At 40.6% G+C, this 24,028-nt stretch overlaps 1 protein-coding gene and 1 non-coding gene across 2 annotated transcripts in view; both read left to right on the top strand.

Moving 5' to 3' along the window:
- Positions 1-24,028, top strand: part of CKAP5 (cytoskeleton associated protein 5) — an 84,500-nt gene that overhangs the window by 55,963 nt on the left and 4,509 nt on the right. Inside the window, exons 24-40 of the mRNA XM_008146757.3 lie at positions 1,007-1,135; positions 6,496-6,690; positions 7,074-7,209; positions 8,276-8,364; positions 11,010-11,135; positions 12,541-12,690; positions 12,993-13,196; positions 13,417-13,552; positions 13,990-14,183; positions 15,137-15,309; positions 16,366-16,539; positions 16,752-16,872; positions 20,426-20,605; positions 21,080-21,267; positions 22,394-22,469; positions 23,194-23,382; positions 23,476-23,613. Coding sequence (XP_008144979.2) covers positions 1,007-1,135; positions 6,496-6,690; positions 7,074-7,209; positions 8,276-8,364; positions 11,010-11,135; positions 12,541-12,690; positions 12,993-13,196; positions 13,417-13,552; positions 13,990-14,183; positions 15,137-15,309; positions 16,366-16,539; positions 16,752-16,872; positions 20,426-20,605; positions 21,080-21,267; positions 22,394-22,469; positions 23,194-23,382; positions 23,476-23,613 — 2,598 coding nt within the window. The remainder of the gene's footprint in view (positions 1-1,006; positions 1,136-6,495; positions 6,691-7,073; positions 7,210-8,275; positions 8,365-11,009; positions 11,136-12,540; positions 12,691-12,992; positions 13,197-13,416; positions 13,553-13,989; positions 14,184-15,136; positions 15,310-16,365; positions 16,540-16,751; positions 16,873-20,425; positions 20,606-21,079; positions 21,268-22,393; positions 22,470-23,193; positions 23,383-23,475; positions 23,614-24,028) is intronic.
- On the top strand, positions 13,678-13,788 carry LOC114233559 (small nucleolar RNA SNORD67). Its single transcript, XR_003619707.1, has one exon. It is a non-coding gene; the product is annotated as a small nucleolar RNA SNORD67 (small nucleolar RNA).

The raw sequence follows: 24,028 nt of genomic DNA on the forward strand, positions 1-24,028 counted from the left end.
AATTTGTGCATTGGTGGGGTCTCTCGGCCTGGCCTGCACCCTCTCGCAATCCGGGACCCCTCAGGGGATGTCGGATGGCCAGTTTTGGCCCAATCCCTGCAGTCCAGACTGAGGGATCCCACCGGTGCACGAATCTGTGCATCGAGCCTCTAGTATGCATATAAAATCTTTGGTTAATCTCTTCCCGTCTTCCCTCCTCCCCGCTTCCCTCTGAGATTCATCAGTTTGTTCCATGTTTCCATGCCTGTGCATTGAGCGTCTGCCCCCTGGTGGTCAGTGCTCATCATAGCTATCGGTCAAATGGTCGGATGATCGCTTAGGCTTTTATTTAAATAGATAATACATTTAATGTGAGAAATTGGGCTATTTTAATATTTTTGTGTACTCATTCTATTAATACAAGTTAATATAAAAACATAAATGTTAAAGTCGTTAGTAGTTTCAGTGTAACCATTATGCATTCTGTGACATTTAGAATTACATTCTTTAGCAGATAAACATGAACATAAGCACCCAGAGGTTCAGAAAAGAAAACCTAATGAGTTTGTTCCGCCCTGGCAGATTTGGCTCAGTGGATAGAGCGTCAGCCTACGGATTCAGTTCTGGTCAAGGGCACATGCCTGGGTTGCGGTCTCAATCCCCAATAGGGGGCACGCAGGAGGCAGCCGATCAATGATTCTCTCTCATCATTGATGTTTCTGTCTCTCTCCCTCTTTCTCTCTGAAACCAATAAAAGTATATTAAAAAAAAAAAGTTTGTTACCCCTACATGATATTTTACACATAGGTCACTGTTTTGCCTAGCTAACTTACTATAGGATCTGTACAAGTTGAAGTTTTATGTATCTACTGTAATTTGGGGTTTTAGTACAAACAAAACTAGATTATGTTTCAAAGAAGACGTATGCACCTTAGAGAAACCTCCATGTTCATGTTCAAGCTTTTCACTACCTACTTCCTCCAATCCATAGTCAATGTTATTTTTACTAATTCTCTCCTCCATTCAGAACAATGTTCGAGCTGCTGCCCTAGCGACTGTGAATGCTTGGGCAGAACAGACTGGCATGAAGGAATGGCTGGAGGGAGAAGATCTTTCTGAAGAGCTCAAAAGGGAAAATCCTTTCCTGAGGCAAGAGGTTAGTACTACAGATATCAAGTGCCTTACTCATGCCTTTTACCTTCTTAGAGGCTTGGACCTACCTAGTAAGTATACATGTGTGGACAGAATGTATTTCATTATAAAACAGTTAATATAATGAAGGCAAATTTCTAGAGCTTTTATACTCATGTTTTTCCCCCCTTTCATGTGCTTTAATAAAACCTTTAAAGGACTAGCCTTTTTGTGAAATTTTCTCTTTTCTGTCACTCTTAACCTTTTGCACTTGGATGTCGAGTGTGACTCGACACAGTTAGCATTAGAATAAAGGAATCGAGAAAAAGGCAAGCGAGTACAAAGGGTTAAATAGTAAAGTAAGAGGTTTTAATCAGGACATAAAAATGGAGTTAACATTCAAAAATCCATAATGTAATATCAACAGACTAAATACTAAAGAAAATCATAAGGTCATATTATTTGACATAAAGAGATTCGAGAAAATCCAACACCCATTGGTAATAAAAAAAAAAAACAACAACAACACATCAAGTGAGTAATAGAAGAGGAGAATTACCTCAAGTAGATAAAGAGCACTTATAAAAACCTCTACATAAAATACCACATTTAATGGTGAAAGCCTGGATGCTTTCCTCTAAGATCAGGAACAAAACAAGAATGTTCACTTTCACTACTATTATTTAGCATAGCCTTGGAAGTTCCAGTTACTTCAATAAAGCAAGAAAAACAAATGAAAATCTTACAGATTGGATAAAGAATAAATAAATTTATCTCTAACTGCATTTAACATGATTGTCTACAAAGGAATCTACAAGTAAACTAGAAACAATTATGTTTAGTAAGATTTTAGGATACAAAATCAACATACAACAATCAATCACATATCTTTATAATACAATGAACATGTGGAAACAAATTAAAAACATAATACCATTTATAATCACTCCAAAGAAAATGAAATCTTTAGATACACAAATTGAACAAAACAGGATGTATATACTAATTAAATTATAGAGTATTGATAAAAGAATTCAAGGATATAGCCTTTCAAAGATAATATAGAAGAAAACTTCACAATATAGAAATTCTTCAGGCAAAGAATTCATAGACTTGACACCAAAATCACAATCCATCAGAAAAATTGATTAATTGGACCTCATTGAATGAAGAACTTTTACTATGCAAAAGAGTATGTGAAGAAGCTGAAAAGAAGGCTACAGAGTAGGAGAAAATATTTGCAAACTGATAAAGGACTATTATCTGAATATATAAAGAATGCTCAAAACTCAAAAATAAAAAGAAAATCTAATTAGAAAATGGGCAAAAGACATGAACAGATATTTCACTGAAGAGGATACAGATCGCAAATAAGCCATGAACGATGGTCAACATTATTAGCATCAGGGAAATGCAAATTAAAACTACAATAAGATATCACTAGTCACCTATTAGAATCCTACCTAATAATAGACAAATATGCAAATTGACCGTACCTTTGCTATGCTCACAATTGGCCAGGAGGCGCGGGGGGGCGGGACTCGGGATGGCCAGGGTGGCCGATTGGGCCGGCGGGACACTGAGCTCAGCGTCTGTGCCATGGCTGTGCTGCGGCACAGAAGGGGCCTCTGGGGCAGCAAGCTCACGTCCCACCGTGGACCATCAAAAGCGGGGGAGCTGGGTGCCTGTCCACTGGTGCACCAGGCCTTTCAGAAGCCTCCGCCGCGCAGGAGGCTTCTGAAAGGCCTGGTGCACCAGCGGACAGGCACCCAGCTCCCCCGCGATCGAAAGCGAAAGCGTGTAGGGGACCCTACACATGCATGATTTAATCATGCACTGGGCCTCTAGTTACTAAAATAAAAGATAAAGATAACACCAGATGCTGGCCAGGATGTAGGGCAGTGATGGGCAACCTTTTGAGCTTGGTGTGTCAAACTTTGCCAAAAAACTAAGCATAACTCGGGTAGTGTGTCACTTTGAGGAAAAAACATTATTTCACGATAGTTTAAATAACATAAATGTATAATTGTTATATATAATTGTATTTAATAAACCTCAGCGTCCGCGTGTCATCAGAAAGGCTACGCGTGTCATAGGTTTGCCATCACTGATGTAGGGAAACGTGAACACTGCTGGTGGAAATGTAAAATGGTACAACTACTCTGAAAAACAGCTTGGCAGTTTCTCATAAAACTAAATTTGTAGTTACTATATGACCCAGTAATTGTGATCTTGTGATCTTGGGCATTTATTCCAGAAAAACAAAAAATGTATATTTACACAAATGCCTATTCACAAATGTTTATAGAGCTTCATTCATAATAACCAAAAAGCTCATAACAGCCAGATATCCTTCAATAGTGAATGGTTAAACTGTTCTATGACCATATGTGTAATATTATTTAGCAATAAAAGTAAAAAGTTATTGATGCATACAGCACTTTAGATAAATCTTCAAGGAATTATGCTAAGTAACAAAAGCCAACCCCAGCCAAAACCAGTTTGGCTCAGTGGATAGAGCGTCGGCCTGCGGACTGAAAGGTCCCAGGTTCGATTCCGGTCAAGGGCATGTACCTTGGTTGCGGGCACATACCCGGTAGGGGGTGTGCAGGAGGCAGCTGGTCGATGTTTCTCTCTCATCAATGTTTCTGGCTCTCTATTCCTCTCCCTTCCTCTCTGTAAAAAAAAAATAAAAATAAAAAATCAATAAAATATATTTTTAAAAAAGCCAACCCCAAACAGTTACATATTGTGTGCTTCCATTTATATAAAACATGTTTGAAATGACAAAATTTTAGATATGGAAAACAGATTAATGGTTACCAGAAAGTGGGGAGGGTTGGGGGGAGGAAGAACTTTGTGGTTATAAAGGGGCAACACAAGGGATCCTTTAGGTCAGCGGTTGCCAATCGGTGGTCCGCAGACCACCGGTGGTCCGTGAGGTCCAAAAGGTTGGCGACGGCTGGTTTAAGGAAACCTTTGGAGCAGCGGTCGCCAACTGGTGGTCCATGAGGTCCGAAAGGTTGCTGCTTTAGATGGAACTGTTCAAAATTTTGACTATGGTGGCACATGTTCTGACATACATGTGATGAAATTGTATAGACTATGCACACAGCCCTAACAGTTTTGGCTCAGTGGATAGAGCATCGGCCTGTGGACAGAAAGGTCCCAGGTTCGATTCCGGTCAAGGGCATGTACCTTGGTTGTGGGCACATCCCCATGAGGAGGTGTGCAGGAGGCAGCTGATCGATGTTTCTCATCAATGTTTCTAACTCTCTATCCCTCTCCCTTCCTCTCTGTAAAAAATCAATAAGATATATTAAAAAAAAAAAAAAGAATATGCACACATACACATGTGAGAAAAACTAAAACTGGGGCAATCTGAATAATATCAGTGGCTTGTATCAATGCCAATTTCCTGGTTGTGATACTATAGTAATCCTCCTATATAATAAAGAAGTAATATGCAAATTGACTGTCACACCATCACAATATGGCTGCTTACGACCAGGCCAGCAGAGGAGTTATTTAGGGACAACCAAACGATTGAACAAGCAGGCTTGCATGGGACGACCAGGCCGGCAGGGGGCTTAGTGAGGGACGACCAAATGACTGAACAAGCAGGCTGCATGGGATGACCAGGCCAGCAGGGGGGTTAGTGAGGGACGACCAAACAACTGAAAAGCAGGCTGCATGGGGCTACCAGGCCGGCGGGGGGCTCTGAGGGGTGACCAGGCCTGCATGGGGGGGAAGATGGGTGTGACCAGGCTGGCAGCGGGGGGCAGTTAGGGGCGACCAGGCCAGCAAGGGAAGCAGTTAGGGGCGACCAGGCTGGCAGGGGTGGCAGTAAGAGGCAACCAGGCCGGCGGGGGCGGGGGGGGCAGTTAGGGGCAACCAAGCTGGCAGGGTGTACAGTTGGGGGTGACAAGGCCGGCAGAAGGGGGCAGTTGGGTGTGACCTGGCCGGCAGGGGGCAGTTAGGGGCAATCAGGCTGGCACGCAGAGGCAGGGGCAATCAGGTCGGCAGTGGAGGGCAATTAGGGCAACCAGGCAGGCAGGCAGGTGAGCGATTAGGAGCCAGCAGTCCAGGATTGTGAGAGGGATGTCCGACTGCCGGTTTAGGCCCCAGGATCGGGCCTAAACCGGTTGTTGAACATCCCCCAAGGGGTCCTGGATTGGAGCGGTTGCAGGCTGGGCTGAGGGGACCCCACCCACCCCACCCCGTGCATGAATTTCATGCACCGGGCCTCTAGTAGTTTTATAAAGTGCTACTTGAGAGGAAACTGAGTAAAGGGCACATGGAATCTCCCTGCATTATTTCTTATAACTGTATATGAATCTATAATCATCTCAATAAAACTTTCAACTACAAGTAAATATAGATATGAATTATTTTAGATGTATAGAGTGCAACTGTCAATGTAAGGCTGAAAACAGGAGCCCTGATAGATCTTGTCATTTTATGGTTAAATAAATTGTGTGTCTTCTCTAGCTGCATAGTTCTTGGAATTAAAAAACAAACAAAAGATAAGTGGAAGTTTTTCATCTTTAAAATATATTAAGAAGCCTTAGCCAGTTTGGCTCAGTAGATAGAGCATTGGCCTGTGGACTGAAGGGTCCCAGGTTCGATTCTGGTCAAGGGCACATGCCTGGATTGCAGGCTCGATCCCCAGTGTGTAGCATGCAGGAGGCAGCCTATCAGTGATTCTCTCATATCATTGATGTTTCTATCTCTCTCTCCATCTCCCTTCCTCTCTGAAGTCAATAAAAATACATATCCTATATAATAAAAGCGTAATATGCAAATCCACCGAATGGCAGAACCACCGGTCGCTGTGATGCGCACTGATGACCAGGGGGCAGACACTCAATGCAGGAGCTGCCCCCTGGTGGTCAGTGCGCTCCCACGGGGAGCAATGCTCAGTCAGAAGCCAAGCTCACAGCTGGTGAGCGCAGTGGCGATAGCCTCTCCTGCCTCCACAACAGTGCTAAGGACCCCTCGCAGGATCCCCCGAGGGGTCCCAGACTGTGAGAGGGCGCAGGCCTGGCTGAGGGGGACCACGCCCCTCCTCCCCGCCCCCACCCCCCCTAGTGCACAAATGTTGTGCACCCGGCCGCTAGTATTATATATATAAAGAACTATGAAAGCTTTATAATTTAATGTCCAAATATGGTCCAAAGAATTGTGTCCTTAAGGAAGATTGTTATCTTTGCACATATTATTTAAATATAGCACAGTTCTTAATGAAAATTACTGATTTCATATTGGAAAGTTGTAGTGTGAGAACTAATTCAGTGTTTGGTTCTGATGAAATCCTTAAGCCTGAGGTCATAAAAACAGTTTTTCACTTTGAAATGTGTAACTAGTCTTTATCTCTTTTGGCAGCTTTTAGGCTGGCTGGCTGAGAAACTACCGACTCTTCGTTCCACCCCCACAGACCTTATCCTGTGTGTTCCCCATCTCTACTCCTGCTTAGAGGATCGCAATGGAGATGTGCGAAAGAAGGCCCAAGATGCCTTGCCATTCTTCATGATGCACTTAGGATATGAGAAAATGGCCAAGGCTACGGGGAAACTAAAGGTATTACTTCTTGCTGCTGCTGCTGCTGCTGTTGTTAAAAACCATCAGAAAAATATTGAACATGAATTTATGTAGGCAAGAGATTATATTACCTCCTAGGAGTTTCAATTCGAAATCCCAGTGAGAGCAAAAATAAAATATTTAGCAGTGTAGAACTTCTCAAGAACCTACTGGCTCTGAAGGGGTGAAAATGTGGCCTTCTAGAATGGTAGCTAATTTAGCGTGACTTCATAATGTGTGTTACTTCTCTTGTACTATGTGCTTACTTCATTGGTATTTCAAAACTAGGAGCTCAAAACATTTGTTTGATGACAGATCTATTAGTAAGCATAATATGAGTGTATCTTTTGTGTTCTCTGACCTCTGTTATATTATCTCCCTAGCCAACTTCTAAAGATCAGGTATTGGCCATGCTAGAGAAAGCCAAAGCTAACATGCCAGCCAAGCCTGCTGCACCTGCTAAAGCAACTTCCAAACCAATGGGAGGGTCAGCTCCAGCCAAATTTCAACCTGCCTCAGGTAACTCTATTTTTCGAGAGTTAAAAGGGGAGGGAAATAGCCCAAAGAAACTCTAATAAAAGAAATCCAGCCTTCATTTTTTATCGCATTTCTCATGGCTTAGATCTCAACCCCTCCCTCCATCTCTCCTTATCCTTCATTCACAAACATTTGTCAAGTGCCTATTTTACACCAGGAACTGTACTGAGGGTACAAAAATGATTAATTTGTTTCCAAGTCTAAAAAGGAGTTTTGGAGTAGTTCATTGAAATACTCCAGAAAGCAACTGTCCATCCTATTTTTAAGATTACCACAACTGTTTTCTGTTATTGGATATTATAATTAGAGGGAGAATTGGGACCATCTAGCTTACTCCCCTTTATTAACTCATGAGGAAACCCAAAAGGTTAAGTGACTTGCAAAAGGCCAGACAGATAGCCAATAATGAACCAGCATAGAACTCCATTTACTCATTTACTCATTTCCAAATGAGTTCTCCTTCCTCTGCACTGATCCATTCTAATATTTACTAATTGTCTTCAAGGGAAATTAAAGATTGATTTCTTCATCCTGATGTTAAAATTCCATCATGTAAAATAAAACTCTAAACTGTAACTACTTATCTTCTAGACTTATTGATGAACAAGTAATGATCTGTTTTTTTGTGATAGAAATTGTGATGCTTGGAAATTTTATGTGTATAAAACTGGTGGTATAGAAGTATATATTTAATTATAACATTTATTGGAATCTTGCAATGTAGTAAATAACTGAGTATCAAAGATCACAGGCCCTGCCCTTAAGGAAGTATCAAACTAGCAAAAAGGGGTTTTTTTAACTGCTATTTAGAAAATAGTTTTAAAACTGCAGATTAACTGTTGATAAAGAAGATAGATGTAAATTTATCAAATTTCTTGAGGTTATGCTTAGAATTCAGAGAGAAAAAAGATTGGGGAAAAATCTAATGAAAATATCTTATAAATTAATACATTTAAAATTGCAGGCTTTCTTGTTCTTATATATTTAACCTGCCAGAATAAAGTGATATTAGAGTTTTTATTTATATTACATGCTTTTTTTCTCAAAGCACCTGTTGAAGATTCTGTTTCCAGCACTGTAGAACTCAAGCCTGATCCAAAAAAGGCCAAAGCTCTAGGGGTTTCCTCTAAAGCAAAGGTATGTTAATTCGGCATACTTACATATAGAATTACTTTTAGGTATGTTTTATACTCTGAATCATTCTACTAGGAAAGATCATTTTTTTGTTGTTGTTTTTTGTTAATCTTCCCCTGAGGATATTTTTCCATTGATTTTTAGAGAGAGTGGAAGGGAGAGGTAGAGACAGAGAGAATCATTGATTGGTTGCCTCCTACATGCACCCCGACCAGGGCCTTGGAACCTGCAACCAGATTACGTGCCTTGACTGGAATCAAACCCGGGACCCTTCACTCCATGGGCTGACACTCTATCCACTGAGCCAAACTGGTTAGGGCAAGGTCATATATATATTAAAAAAACATTACCACTCTTAATATTATCAAATTATAAAGTACTTATTTATACAAATTTCTTTGGCTCATTTTTTAATAAGGCCCCAAAACAGACATTCTTTTCTCCAGATGTGCTGTAATGGTTTCTGCCGTGCAGATCTTTAGGGAAGATTTGCAGTAATGAAGAGAGAAAAATCATATTAGCTCAGGCAGAAGAACCACTTAGGTTGACTTTGATTTGAGAAAAGGAAGGTAATCAACTTCCTTCAAATTTGGCACAGTTAAGTAATCAGAAGGTGTTCTGATTAGTATACAAGGACTACTTTCTGTCCCCACACCAATGGGACTTGTCCAGTCATTTAGTACCCATGCAAAGTTGAACAATGTAAAGAACTGTGTTCAAATGCTCAACTTGAAATATCCCTGGGTATCTTTTCATTTAATTTTTTTGTTAATCACAGTGAATTGTTATCAGATTCTATATCAAGATTCAGAGTTTGTCACTGTATTCTGAGTATTGATTAATACTTTCAAAAAGAATATTGCAGAACTAGGCAATAAGTAGTAAATTAATAATAAATGTAAATAGAGAAAACTGTCATTAACTTCATATAACTGATGAAAAATATTAAACTAGGAACAGTTTTACTACTACCCAGTACATTTATTATTATATGCTTATTATAGAACTAGGAGCCCAGCACGCAATTCGAAATCACGCCGCGCTGCCCACCCTCGAGTTGCCAGTCCGGCCCTTCCTTGCCCCCCGGGTCCCACAACAGCTGTGGCCACTGCTGGTCTGGCCCTGCCTCGCCCCCTGGGTCCCGCAGCACCCGCGGCCACTGCCGGTTCGGCCCTGCCTCCCACTCTGGCCCTTGAAGCAGCCGCGGCCGCTGCTGATCAGGCCCTCCCCCAGCGCAGGCACACGAAGGCCCCTGCCACCCTGCCCCCAACACTGCACGCACAACCTCCTCCTGTCAGGTCAACCCTTTATGGCGTCCCAGTTAATTAGCATATTTCTCTATTTTATATATAGATAGATGGGTGCTCTGTGGCCATTGGTCTAAATATTATAATTAGTTGTTTTCCTTCCCTACATGTGGGTCCTTTAAATTCAGTGAGTTCACTTTAGTGTGTAATTATCTTCTATACTATCCAATGAAGCTGTTCTTTTCCTATCCTCAACCCAGATTTAACAAGTGCTTATTTAAAGTATTTTTGACTTTTTTTTTTTTTTTTTATTGATTCAGAGAGAAAGGGAGAAGGAGAGAGAGATAGAAACATCAATGGTGAGAGAGAATCATTGATCAGCTGCCTCCTGCACACCCCCTATTGGGGATCAAGCCTGCAACCAGGCATATGCCCTTGACCAGAATCGAACCCGGGACCCTTCAGTCCGCAGGCCAACGCTTTATCCACTGAACCAAATGCTAGGGCTTGACTCTGTTCTTAATACCATACTTTTTATTTCAGTCTTTTGCAGTTTATAAAGCAGTTTCACATTATCTTATATATACTGAGTGTTCATTGTTTTCTTTCAATCTAAATAAATATTCCACATCTTGTGTTATTTTTAAAAATTACTGTAGTAACTTAGATATTTAAAATGTTTCTAGCAACTTTCTCTAGAAACAGGTTCAGAAGGTCTTCAGTTATAGTCCTACTAGAGGCCCAGTGTACGAAATCCATGCATGGGTAGGGTCCCTAGCGGCTGCCGGCTGCCAGCCAGGGCCTCCCTTCTCTGGCTGCTGGCCAGGGCTTTCCTTCATTCCATGCCGCCCCCTGGTGGTCAGCGCATGTCATAGCGAGTGATCGAATTCCTGAGGGGACACTTTGCACATTAGGCTTTTCTGTATATAGACTAGTGGCCCGGTGCACGATTTCGTGCATGGGGGTGGGGGTGTCCCTCAGGCCAGCCTACACCCTCTCCAATCAAGGACCCCTTGGGGGATGTCCGGACTGCGAGAAGGCACAGGCCGGGCTGAGAGAGGCCTCCTCCCCGCACCCCACCCCCGCCCCGCCCCAAGTGCACTAATTTCATGCACCAGGCCTCTAGTGATAGGTAAGACAGCTTTTCCAACTACATTACATGCCAATCCAAGGACTAACCAACAGTATGTAAGAATGTTATTAGAAACATTTCTAGAAAACCTGTCTGTGTAACAGAAACACAATATGTCTAAGATTCTATGGTTCACCTGTTTCTTTCATGTGGAATATAATGTGCAGAGGTGCCTCTGGTTTGTGTAGTGCCTTTTTATTGGGTAACAACATGGTATTCCCAAGGAGCAGTAGCCTGTCTAACCAATATCCCCTGAACCGTGGCTGTAGAGTGCACAAGGAAAGAAAGTGCCGAGCAAAACCAGCTTAAAGGAGGATGAAGACAAATCCGGTCCTATTTTTATTGTTGTTCCAAATGGAAAGGAGCAAAGAATAAAAGATGAAAAGGGATTAAAGGTAAGGAAGGAATAAGACTCCTCAGGATTTTTTTGCTTGTTTTGTTTTGTTCAAGAATAATTTTGCTGTCTGAAATCCATAACTAATAAACTGAATCTTTTTTTATAAATTATATCTGGTTTCTATAAGACTACTTTATGGGACCATTAATTCCTACAAAAGAAACTAGAATGGAGCTATTGCTTATTGTTCCTCCAAATAGAAAGAAATAAAAGTTGTTGTAATTTTTATTTATTTTTTTTTTAAATATATTTTATTGATTTTACAGAGAGGAAGGGAGAGGGATAGAGAGTTAGAAACATCAATTAGAGAGAAACACCAATCAGCTGCCTCCTGCACAACCCCTACTGGGGATGTGCCCACAACCAAGGTAGATGCCCTTGACCGGAATTGAACCTGGAACCCTCCAGTTCGCAGGCCGGTGTTCTACCCACTGAGCCAAACCGGTTAGGGCAGTAGTAATTTTTAGAATCAAAGATGGGAAATATTCATTGATTTTTATCAACTACACATATGTAGTAGACTACTCCCTTAATTCTTCTTGTACCTAATACCTTAACAGACAGACTCGTAACTAAATATGGCTAGTTTGATCTAGTTTTATTGACTAGTTTAAAAATTTTTTTAATATTTTTTTGTTTTTTCAAAAAGATTCAAGCAGTACAAAAAGTGTAGAATGTAGTATGAAAAGCATGTCTCCCATTCCAGTCTCCCTCCACAGGAAGGATATTATTACCAGGTTTTTGGGTATTACTCCAGGAATATTAATATGTCATACCTGTACAATCATAAATGTATAAATATATAGCCCTCCTTTTGCACAAATGGGAACTTGCCCTACTCTTTGTTCTGAATATTTTAAAAATAATATTTGAAATATCTTAATGGTCATTCCATATCTGCATACATAAATTCATCCTTTTTATTGGTACAGCATATACGTATGCACCTTTATTCCCAACTCACTATGTTGAACATTCTAGTGTTTCACTATTATAAACTATATTGCCATAAACATCCCTGAAAGGTGGTCTTTGTGCACATGTGTGAGTATATCTATTTTAAATTCCTAGAGTGCTACTATGTACATTTAAATTTTTTATAAGTATTTTCATTTTTCCTTTTATTAATGTTGTACCAATAGACATTGTTATAACAGAAGTTATATCAATAATAGAGCATTGATTTTTCTAGAAAATAAGAATTGCCAAAATTCTGTTCCTAGGTGATTTTCAGAGTTAAGCGTCCAGAGGTATGACAGCTTGAGAATACATTTTCATTACAAATTAATCTGGTTAAATTTTAAAATATTCTATTAAATTGATTCCAGCAGCTGCTTTAAATAGAGTTCTCGACCTCATTTTGGTTGAACCCCTTACAGCCTCTCTTCACTGGTATTTTTTAGGTGCTGAAGTGGAATTTTACTACTCCAAGGGATGAATACATTGAGCAACTAAAGACTCAAATGTCTAGCTGTGTGGCTAAATGGTTACAAGATGAGATGTTTCACTCAGACTTTCAGCATCATAACAAAGCACTTGCTGTCATGGTTGATGTAAGTTTGCAGTAGATAAATATGCATGTCTCATACATATGGAAATACTAAGCCCTGTGAAATAATCGAAAGTTTTCGTGACTTGAGAAGGAACTGGAATACATCATGTTCTTTATCTTTAGAGCTGTTGTATTATTTGACAGGACAAATGACTATATGTTTATAATTTTAGGTATTAAATGGAGGCTTACAAATATATTTTTCTTTTTGGACTCTAGTAAAATTTCAGAGGTACTTGCCAAATAGAACTTAAAGTTTCATGCAGTCTTATTTATGAGGTTTTTGTCTTGTTTTGTTTTAAGCACTTGGAGAGTGAAAAAGAGGGTGTCATTGGTTGCTTGGATCTTATCTTGAAGTGGCTTACCCTGCGGTTTTTTGATACCAATACAAGCGTCCTAATGAAAGCCCTAGAATATTTAAAATTACTCTTTACCCTGCTAAGTGAGGAGGAGTATCATCTTACTGAGAATGAAGCATCTTCCTTCATCCCCTATCTCATCCTCAAGGTAATGTGCTTTTCTCACTCTGGAAGACTGCTCAAGTTTCCAACTGACCTCAGATCCTGTACTTTATTCCTTCTCTCTCTCCATTTATTATATGATATACTAGTAACATCCACCACTCATCCCCCTATTCTTTTAAGATCTAGTGATGCATGGTGGGAGGAGGTAGAGGGAGAACCTTCACTATTCAGAAAATGCCTCACTTAATCATCATATTGACTAGGTTGGAGAACCAAAGGATGTCATTCGCAAAGACGTCCGCGCCATCCTGAACCGGATGTGCCTTGTCTACCCAGCCAGCAAGATGTTCCCCTTCATCATGGAAGGAACCAAATCCAAAAACTCAAAGCAGAGAGCAGGTGAAGCAACAATTTAAATTGAGGCGTGAGTCTATGTTGCAGTGACCTCTAAAAGAAATAGTTTGTAGATGAACAAGGATATGTCTTCATTGTCTGTGCGGTTGAGTCCAACCTCTGATCTGGACTGTGAGAGTGATGAGTTGCACACTGGTGGAGCCACAGTATCAGGTGATACAGGCACTACTCAGTACCACCCTGGTGACAAAATCAAGTGCACAGGGGCCATCTGACTCACAGGCATCCCTTTCTTCCAGAAGAATTTGCTTTAACTATTGTTTCATTGTGTGTTTTATAGGAAGGTAAACAAAGAAAAATTATAGGCAGAGCCAGAATAAAATTTTAGTCCTTAATTTATGCAAAGGGAAATGTATCTAATAATATAGGTCTCTATGCCAAATGTGCATTGAGTCTCATTAATCTAATCTTTCTCCCATCAGAGTGCCTGGAAGAACTGGGTTGTCTGGTTGAGTCCTATGGCATGAATGTTTGCCAACCAACCCCAGGAAAAGCCTTAAAGGAGATAGCGATTCACATAGGAGACCGTGACAACACTGTACGCAATGCTGCCCTCAACACCATTGTCACAGTGTATAATGTACATGGGGATCAGGTGTTCAAACTTATTGGAACTGTAAGTGACTTTTCTCTGAATATTGTCAGCATGTTGTGAATTGCAAGATCACTTACTAGTAGATGTCACTTTTCATACCATCTGAACTCTGGCTAAGTTTTTACCACCTTTTATTGAATTCAACCTATTCATGTGTCTTAGACTCTAGATAAACCCTGGAGGGTATCTCGTAAGATAGTTAGGCTGTTTTATTGGAAATCAGATTTTCTTTTGTGAGCATTCTATTCATAGCAATTTGCCTTTGAAATGAGGGCTATTTTTGAATCAAGAAATCTGAGCTAATCTGGGAATTAAATTCTGCCTGACAATCTTCTCTGTAAATTTTAGTGCATTTAGCTTTTATGAACAAATACTCACTTGTGTTTAATGTGATATTGGTACCTATCAGATCAAGTCTTGAGCTACAGTCATGAGCCAGACTCCCGAGGCACATTAGGTTCTGCTTCCGAGTCCTTAATTCCTTTGAGCCAATCACTATTGTGGCTGGACCTCAGTTCTTCACTTCAATGGCCTCTTAGTTTCACATATATTTATACTATTCTTAATATAATTTTACTTGTATTAATTAAATCCTCACTACAGGCCAGTGCAGGAGATAAAGCAGATGGGAATTTCACAGGGGACCAAAAGCTTAGTTACACAGCTAGCTAATGGTGACACAGCAAAAATGAGGATGCTTCATTTAATTTTTGATCTTTTTATTTATGGTTATTAATAGCCTTCCTTTTGTATCCTTTTCTTCTTTCATATGTTCTGTTATCGTAGCAAGGCAGGTTTTAATAGTTATTTAAAAATGTTTTGATAGTAAATTTATCCTAACATAGCAGGTTCTAATTGCTTCAATATGAAAATGGTTATTAATTCTTGAGACTTCCTATTTATTAGATTTTAATTTTTCTTTATATTGTAGTAAAAGGCTATGCTAATAAATTAAATTTGGCCTCTCTTAATAGCTTTCTGAAAAGGATATGAGCATGCTTGAGGAAAGGATTAAGCGGTCAGCAAAGAGGCCTTCTGCTGCACCAGTGAAACAGGTAGAAGAGAAACCTCAGCGCACACAGAGCATAAGCTCCAACGCCAACATGCTGCGCAAGGGACCAGCTGAGGACATGTCCTCCAAACTCAAGTATGTAGATGGAGATAGTTTTCTGAGAGCATCTCTGTGGAGTTGGCCTTGTGTGCTCAGAGCTTATCCTGAAACATAATCTTGAGTTCTTGTAACCATTATCATGCATGACAGTGTGTCTGGGTAAATGTCTTGTAACAAATGTTTAATCCTTCAGTCTTCATTGTCTTTGTCTTTGTCACAAAACCACTTCTAAATAGTCTTGTGCCTTCTTTCACTGCTTTTCCGTGGACAGAATTATGTATCGCACTTATAGGATGTAAGTACTGCCTGCTAATTTCTCATTAGCAGGGATCTTATATCTTCCTAACTTCTGACTTGGATTCATCCCCTCTGGAGGGTGATTGGCTTAAGAGTTTATAACCAGAGTAGAGGGGGTTCTTAAGTGACCCACAAATCCAGCCTTCCTTGGAAGTCCACTGGCCAGCAGGAGTGGCAGCTTAGAGACTCAAAATACTGCCTTTTAAGCAAGACAGCTGTGTTTTGGGTTGTATCATCAGTATCTTTTGACCAATTTGAATTTGGAAACTTTGAGTATCTATTACTTGAATATAATTCTGGCCCTAAACAGTCAATAGTGAATAAAAAGAAGTGACTAACTGTCCCTCAAAGTATAAAATGTACTGAACACTGCATGGAATGATGCTTATGATTAGAAAAACTTAAACACTGGTTAATTTGATAGAAAAAAATAGCCAGTCCAGATTTTTCTTAAATTTTTGCCAGAAGTAGTGAGTTTTGACTCAATATAAGTATACTTTATTCTTTTCTGCCCCTTTTGTACAAGTTTTGTTGGCTTTGGTGAAGTAGAAAGAATACTTATAACTTAGCAGGTATTGTAAGTAGAAAATAAAGTTATCTGTTCTCAGGATATTCATGAACCAGTGTTGTTGCCCATTGAAGGCACTGCTTAGACTCAAAAACTTAAATCATTCAGCGGGGCTGAAACCAGAAGTTGAACATCTGTCTTGAAGCTTTAGGGCAACTGGCAGTGCTACTCTTGCCCTTTGGTTAAGAAGTTTCTCTTAGTTCAGGATCCTCCTTTTGCTTTCTTAGCCAAGCTCGAAGCATGAGTGGGCATCCTGAGGCAGCCCAGATGGTACGCCGAGAATTCCAGCTAGATCTCGATGAGATTGAGAATGACAACGGCACAGTCCAATGTGAAATGCCAGAACTTGTACAGCACAAACTGGATGACATTTTTGAACCGGTCCTTATTCCTGAACCCAAGTAAGTTAACCTCTTTCATGTAAGGATAAGCAGTTCATGAGTGCATGTGTGAAAAGAGCTCTCTATGTAATTATAACTTTTTAGAACTGATTAATACCTGGCTGATAGCAGTTCCTTACTAAGACCTGGATGTAGTGGGGAGTTGCATAATTCCAACTTACTGGGATATCTTAAAATAAAGATTGAATTTTTCCCTTTGCTCTGCTCTCTAGGATCCGGGCTGTTTCTCCACACTTTGATGACATGCACAGTAACACAGCATCCACAATCAATTTCATTATCTCCCAAGTAGCCAGTGGTGACATCAACACAAGCATTCAAGCTCTAACACAGGTAATGGGGGTGTTACCCATGACAATAATTCCACTGGTGGATATAAAGGCTATAGGAGTGATAGTTGCATACAGGAGGCAGGCAGCATTCAGTACTGTACTGATGAAAAAGTGCACAGGGATCACTCAGTCATTACTTGCTTCATAGGATGCATCTCTCTCAGAGCCTTACTCTGTATAATTGCATTCATTCACCAGAGTCTGGAGGTGCAGCAGTGAGTAAGTAGGATCCAACTTCAGGGAAACTTAGATTTTAATGGACAGAGACAAATAAGTAAACAAGAGATTATCAGACAATAACTACTATAAATATAACTCAGATGGGGTAAGTGGAGAAAGAAACTAAGTAGTTACTTAGATTGATCGTCAGGGGTTCAAGCAGAAAGGACAGCTAGTACAAAGATTCTAGGGTGGGAATGAACATGGCATGTTCAGGGAAACAATACAAGGCACATGTGTCCAGAGCCTAGACGCATGGTACAGAATGAGACCCGGTTATGTGGAGTTTTAAAAGCCTCAGGGTAAGTTGTTTGGAATCTATTTTAAGTGAGATGGAAACCATCAGAAATTTTCAAATAAAGAAGCTACATGTTTGTTTTTTTTAATCGTTCTCTTCTTTCTCTACTTCCCTAACAGTTCAATTCTAAAGCCAGTAGGTGGGTAGAGCAAGGTAGGCATCTACCATGTGGCAAGGGAGTGCAAGGGGAGCCATAGTGGCCCAATGTGATGATCTTAGAGCCCAAGCCTTGTGAGGAGGGGCAATGCAAAGCTAAGAGTCAGAGCCCAAGCAGGATGAAGAGGATGTCCACGCAGGCAGGGTGTGAAGAAGACATCCACGTGTGTGAGAGGGAAGCAGGGCAGTGTGCAGGTGGCTCAGAATGGGGAGTTAGAGCCAAAGCAGAAGTGAGCATTTGTATGGAAGAGCTGGTGGCAGAGATGGGAGATTGATTACATAAAAGGGATTGGTCAAAGAAATAAGGAAAAGAGGAGCCAAGTTTCCTACTGTCATAGAACAATAATACAAATATGGGAGGAAAGCAGATAGAATGAACTCTGGTACTGGACCAGAAATAGATGCATCATATGAGCTCATGGTTTTCAATATGTAGATGTAGAAATAAATATCAATTTAAATATAAGCATGTGGGTATGTATGTGGTATGAATGTATGTTATAGATAATATACATAAATTCACTAGCTCTTGGCACAGAGAGGACCAGAGAACAGCAACACCCCTGTAACAACAAGCATCCCCAAATTTTGTCTTCTAAATACCATTTTTATACTAAAAGGAATGAGGACTTCTTGGCAAATGGCTGACTCCAGGGCTAACTCAGGGAAAGAAGATGATCCTGAAACAATTCATACCAAACAGCAAGGATGGGAAGGATGAGCTCAGAGAATGATAGGCACATGTTACCAGTCAGTACCCAGAGGCCAACTGGACCAAACTCTCTGTTTGAACAGGGACAGTTTGAGCATCAAAATAACTAAAGATAGTGATAGCTTATAACCCAACAAACTGAATAAAATTCAGTAAATTTATTAGATTCAATAAAATTTAACAAAATAGGAAACTTGCCCTGGCTGGGTAGCTCGGTTGGTTAAAGTGTTGTCCCAATACACCAAGGTTGCAGGTTTGATCCCCAGCCAGCATACATACAAGAAGCAACCAATGAATGCATAAATAGGTGGAACAACAAATCAATATTCTCTCTCCCTCTCTCTCTCTCCCCCTTTCCTTCCTTCCTCTCTCTCAAATCAATCAATCAATCAAATAAAATAGGAAACCATAGATCCATTCACATATAAGTTAAAAACTTGAAGAGAAATGGGATATTTATATAGTTTAATAGTACCTCCCCATAAGCTTGAGCAGTGTGGCTCAGTAGTTGAGCATTGACCCATGAACCAAGAGGTCACCAGTTCCATTCCCAGTCAGGGCACATGCCCGGGTTGTGGGCTGAATCCCCAGTAGGGGGCATGCAGGAGGCAGCTGATTAATGTTTTTATCTCTCTATCCCGCTCCCTTTCTCTCTAAAAATGAATAAAAACTTTTTTTTTTTTTTTTAAGAAAACTACAGGCATAACAGCTGTTGTGGGTTCAGTTGCAGACTACTGCAATAAAGTGAATATCACAATAAAGCGAGTCATAATCTTTTTGCTTGTAGAGGGTCTTGCCTTTATCTGTGAAGCGCAGTAAAACAAAGCACAATGAAACAAGGTATGCCTATATTCCTGTTGACTGTTGGTATTTCTATTTCTCCCTCTTCCTTCTCTCTAAAATCAGTAAAAAAAAAAAAAAATATATATATATATAGTGAGAGAGAGAGAGAGAGAGAGAGAGAGAGAGAGAGAGAGAATCATTGATCGGCTGCCTCCTGCACGCCCCACACTAGGGATCAAGCCTACAACCTGGGCATGTGCCCTGACCAGGAATCTAACTATGGCCTCCTGGTTCATAGGTCAACGCTCAACCACTGAGCCATGCTGGCTGGGCAAAGATGCTAGTATTTTTTTTATAGTATCTGTGTTGAAGCAGTATTATTGAAAAATCGCAGTTATATAAAATTATATGTGCTTGGAGATATACATGGATAAAGAGATAAATGAAAGTAGTACCAGTGGCTTCGTCAATACCAAGAGGAACCATTCACATTGTAGTCTGTAGTATAAGTGTCCACCCCCTATGCTGGAGTTGTGCAGTTTCTTGGTCCTACATGAAAGGATGGTCACTGAAGATTGACTTGATTGTCTCAGGATATTATTTATGTAATCACAAAAATAAAGATCTTTTTATTTTTTTTAAATATATTTTATTGATTTCTTACAGAGAGGAAGGGAGAGGGATAGAGAGTTAGAAACATCATTGAGAGAGAAACATCAATTGGCTGCCTCCTGCTCACCCCCCACTGGGGATGTGCCCGCAACCAAGGTACATGCCCTTGACTGGAATCAAACCTGGGACCTTTCAGTCCGCAGGCTGACGCTCTATCCACTGAGCCAAACTGTTTTTGGCTAAAGATCTTTTTAAAGTAGTGAATAGGAAATACATGCTTTTCCCATAGTAACATTTTGCCATTAGTGACAATTACTGATCAAACCAAAAAGAACACTGGATCAAGATTTGGGAAACCTGAGTTTTGAGTTTGAACTAAATAGTCTAATCTTTCTGAGCCTCACTTTTCTCACTTCATAAATGGAGATCTTACTCTCAGCCTATCTCTCAGAGCTGTTGAGATGATTAAACTAGATAATGGGTATAAAAACACTCTAATAAATTAGAGATTTAAACATAGGGATTATTCCCTGAACTAGACAGGGAGACTCAGAATAGGAGCTACAACTAATGCACCTAACAGTATCTTTCTCAGTAAGTATTCCTTGAATGATTGAATACCTAAGAACTCACTTATATGTAAAGTGATAGGGTTCTTTTCAAGGTAAGATACTAGAAGTGCTTTGCTAATATTACAGAGCTATCCCTTGTAGTATCTTTCTGCTACTTAGAAATTTGAAGCTTGGAAAATACATCTTGGATTTTTGTTATCAGATCGATGAGGTCCTGAGACAGGAAGACAAAGCTGAAGCTATGTCTGGCCATATTGATCAGTTTCTTATAGCCACGTTCATGCAGTTAAGACTCATCTACAACACACATATGGCAGATGAGAAATTGGAGAAGGATGAGATCATCAAGTTGTATAGCTGTATCATTGGCAACATGATTTCGGTAAGGGCACCTCTCCAGACCACAAGCTTCCCTTTAAGTCCCTCACCCCACCTGGTTTCTAGAGCTTGAATTGGTACAGATGTTTTAGTGAGTCCTGTGTCACTTGTAGAAATGTATACTTCAGCTTACCTTATTGTTGGCTGTTGATGACATTTCAACTGACCTTGTTGTTAGGATACAAAGTAAAATGCTTACATACTACCTAAAATTCTGCTTCCTGCCAGTTTCTTCATCAGGCATGTAGGCCCTGGCTGGCATTTTATATATATCTGTTCACATTAAAAATACTTCTATAACAGGAATGAAGCATGCCAATTAATTATTGCTATTATTGGGGGGGGAGGGGTATTTTTCCCTAATACTCTGAATTTTTAAAAAATATGATATAATCATTTACTAGAACAGCCACCTGTGTTTATCTTCCCTGCCATGTATATTGAGTTTCATACCTATAACACAGTTATGATTGGATAGCTCTTTCAGATAGAGAGCCTAGCCCGGGAGGCCTCCACTGGAGTGCTGAAAGACCTGATGCATGGCCTCATCACCTTAATGCTGGATTCTCGAATTGAAGATCTGGAGGAAGGACAACAGGTGATCCGCTCTGTGAATCTCTTAGTGGTGAAGGTTCTGGAGAAGTCGGACCAGACCAACATCCTGAGGTATAGCGTTCTCTCAGCATTACAGCCTAGAACAGCCCCTCTTTTAGTCTACCCATAGAAAACAGAAGGCACTGGATCAGTTGTAACTTTATGTTTGCCTGATAAATTGATTTATTACTCTTTCCTCAAAAATCAGAGGTATTCCAACCTGAGACAACAGCTATCCTATATAATAAAGAGATGATATGCAAATTGACCATCATTCCAACACACAAGATGCCGCCCCCATGTGGACACAAGATGGCCATCACAAGATGGCCAGCAGGGGAGAGCATTTGTGGGCGATCAGGCCAGCAGGGGAGGGCAGCTGGGAGGGACCAGGCTTGCAAGGAAGGGCAGTTGGGGGTGATCAGGCCTGCAGGGGAGGCCAGTTAGGGGCAACCAGGCCGGCAGGGGAGGGCAGTTAGGGGCGACCAGGCTGGCAGGGGAGGGCAATTAGGGGTGACCAAGCTGTCAGGGGAGGGCAGTTAGGGCAATCGGGCCGGCAGTGGAGCAGTTAGGCATCGATCAGGCTGGCAGGGGAGTGGTTAGGGGGTGATCAGGCTGGCAGGCAGAAGCGGTTGGGGGCAATCGGCAGGCAGGCAGGCAAGCGGTTGGGAGCCAGGAGTCCTGGATTGTGAGAGAGATGTCCAACTGCCTGGGATCGGGCCTAAACGGGCAGACGGACATCCCTTGAGGGGTCCCAGATTGGAGAGGGTGCAGGCTGGGCTGATGGATACACACACCCCCACCCCCATGCACGAATTTCATGCACCAGGCCTCTAGTAACTAATAACTCAGTAAACAACTGCAGTAAGCCAGTGAGTAGCAATGAGTTTTCTAAACTAGGGCTGTGAAGTATGTCAGTTACCCACTCTTTTATGTACATTTCTCTCTCAGCGAACAGTGACAAAAATAGTGACAAGCTTTACCAAGTAGTAATTTATAAAACTTAAATGATTGATGTCCATTTTCTTAATAACTGAATTTGAATAATCAAAGACAATTACTACCAGTATTTGATCCATGAGTTTTCAATTTATTAGATGGGTAGAGAATATTTACACTTGGCCTTTTAATTACTAATTTAATTATAATGCAAATTTCAAACTTACTAATGCTGTTTTGTTGGGTTTCTTTTCCCTAGTGCTCTACTTGTTTTGCTTCAAGACAGCCTGCTAGCAACAGCCAGTTCTCCCAAATTCTCAGAGCTTGTTATGAAGGTGAAGTTGAAATAATTTGATCTCTTTCAGAGATGCAAAACTTTATTAAAGTGTGGGGAAAGAGGAGTTGGAACTAAGACATAGACTCAAATCGACCAAGACACACCTGAAAAATACAGTTGGTTTTTATTTTCCCTTCCTCCACCCTAGCTCAGGCCTAAACCATTCCTGACCTCAAACAATGAAAAGGAAGAACTATTTTGTAAATATCTCACCAATTCTTCTAGAATCAAAAGAAGTTTCATTTCTTTTGGGGGAAAAGATAACCATAGCCCAATAAATATTTTGGTCTCTTTAATGGAAAAACTCCAAATGTACGTATTTATAACATTATAATACTATTGTTACACTGTAATAGTGTAAAGTATTTGTCTCCTCGGGTTAGATTTTGGTAAGCAATGTGAACTACCCTACTCTCAGGTACCAAGCAAACTCAAGACAGAATTTCCACATGTTCTTATTATTTAAGGCCCTATCTCTAGGAAGTGGGAAGGAAAAGTATCTGAGATGATTAGATGGATGATTTGTTACACTTTAGCCAGTGACATGGTTGAAGTGAGTAAAATTGTTCATTTTTAGCAACCACACTTAAAAGATCTGATGTGCCACATTTATATCCCTGACATCTTTTAGAAGTGATCCCAGAGCTTAAGGAAGATGAATGGTGACAAATTATCCTCATTCTTCAGTCACTCCCTCTAACTTTTGTTCCTTTTTCCAATAGTGTCTCTGGAGAATGGTTCGACTGTTGCCTGATACCATCAACAGCATTAATCTGGACAGAATTCTTCTGGATATACACATTTTCATGAAGGTCTTCCCCAAAGAGAAACTGAAGCAATGCAAAAGTGAATTTCCCATAAGGACCCTAAAGACGCTGCTGCACACTTTATGCAAATTAAAAGGGCCCAAAGTGAGTCAGAATAGCAACCAATCCCTGAGGGCATTTGAGAGAACATCATGGAAGAGCACTGCTGCTATTTGAATGTGCTCATGTCTCCTTCAGATCCTAGACCACCTGACCATGATTGACAACAAGAACGAGTCTGAGCTGGAGGCCCACCTCTGCCGAATGATGAAGCACAGTATGGACCAGTCAGGGAGCAAGTCAGATAAGGAAACAGAAAAGGGAGCATCTCGAATCGTGAGTGGCCTGACTTGAAAGATTGAGGGAAGTGAGGTTGTCTGGAAGTAATCTTGTCAAAGGCTTAGGGATTGGTCCAGTCTCACTCTTCTGCTTTAGTGCTATAACCATTTCCACCTTGAAAATTTCAAATATAAACTGTTTGTTTATTTGTTGGTCCCCAAGAAAGTTTCTTTGTGCCTACGGCATTGGTCACCAAATAAATCCACTGTGAGCTCTATTTAGGGAGGAATGGGCCAGATCCTTTCTCTTCAAGTTCAGTTGAAAACCTGAGACTAGAGGCATTCAGTAACCCAGAGTGTCATTGGTCTGTTGCAGACCCTGCAGCACTGGTGTTTCTGTCACCTGCAGGAGCAAACCAGAAAGTTTGGATTTTGAGCTATTTTCAGTTCTTATCCAACCTTTGATTCCTAAT

The sequence above is a fragment of the Eptesicus fuscus genome, chromosome 13 (genome assembly GCF_027574615.1).
Source record: "Eptesicus fuscus isolate TK198812 chromosome 13, DD_ASM_mEF_20220401, whole genome shotgun sequence".
Classification (NCBI taxonomy): domain Eukaryota; kingdom Metazoa; phylum Chordata; class Mammalia; order Chiroptera; family Vespertilionidae; genus Eptesicus; species Eptesicus fuscus.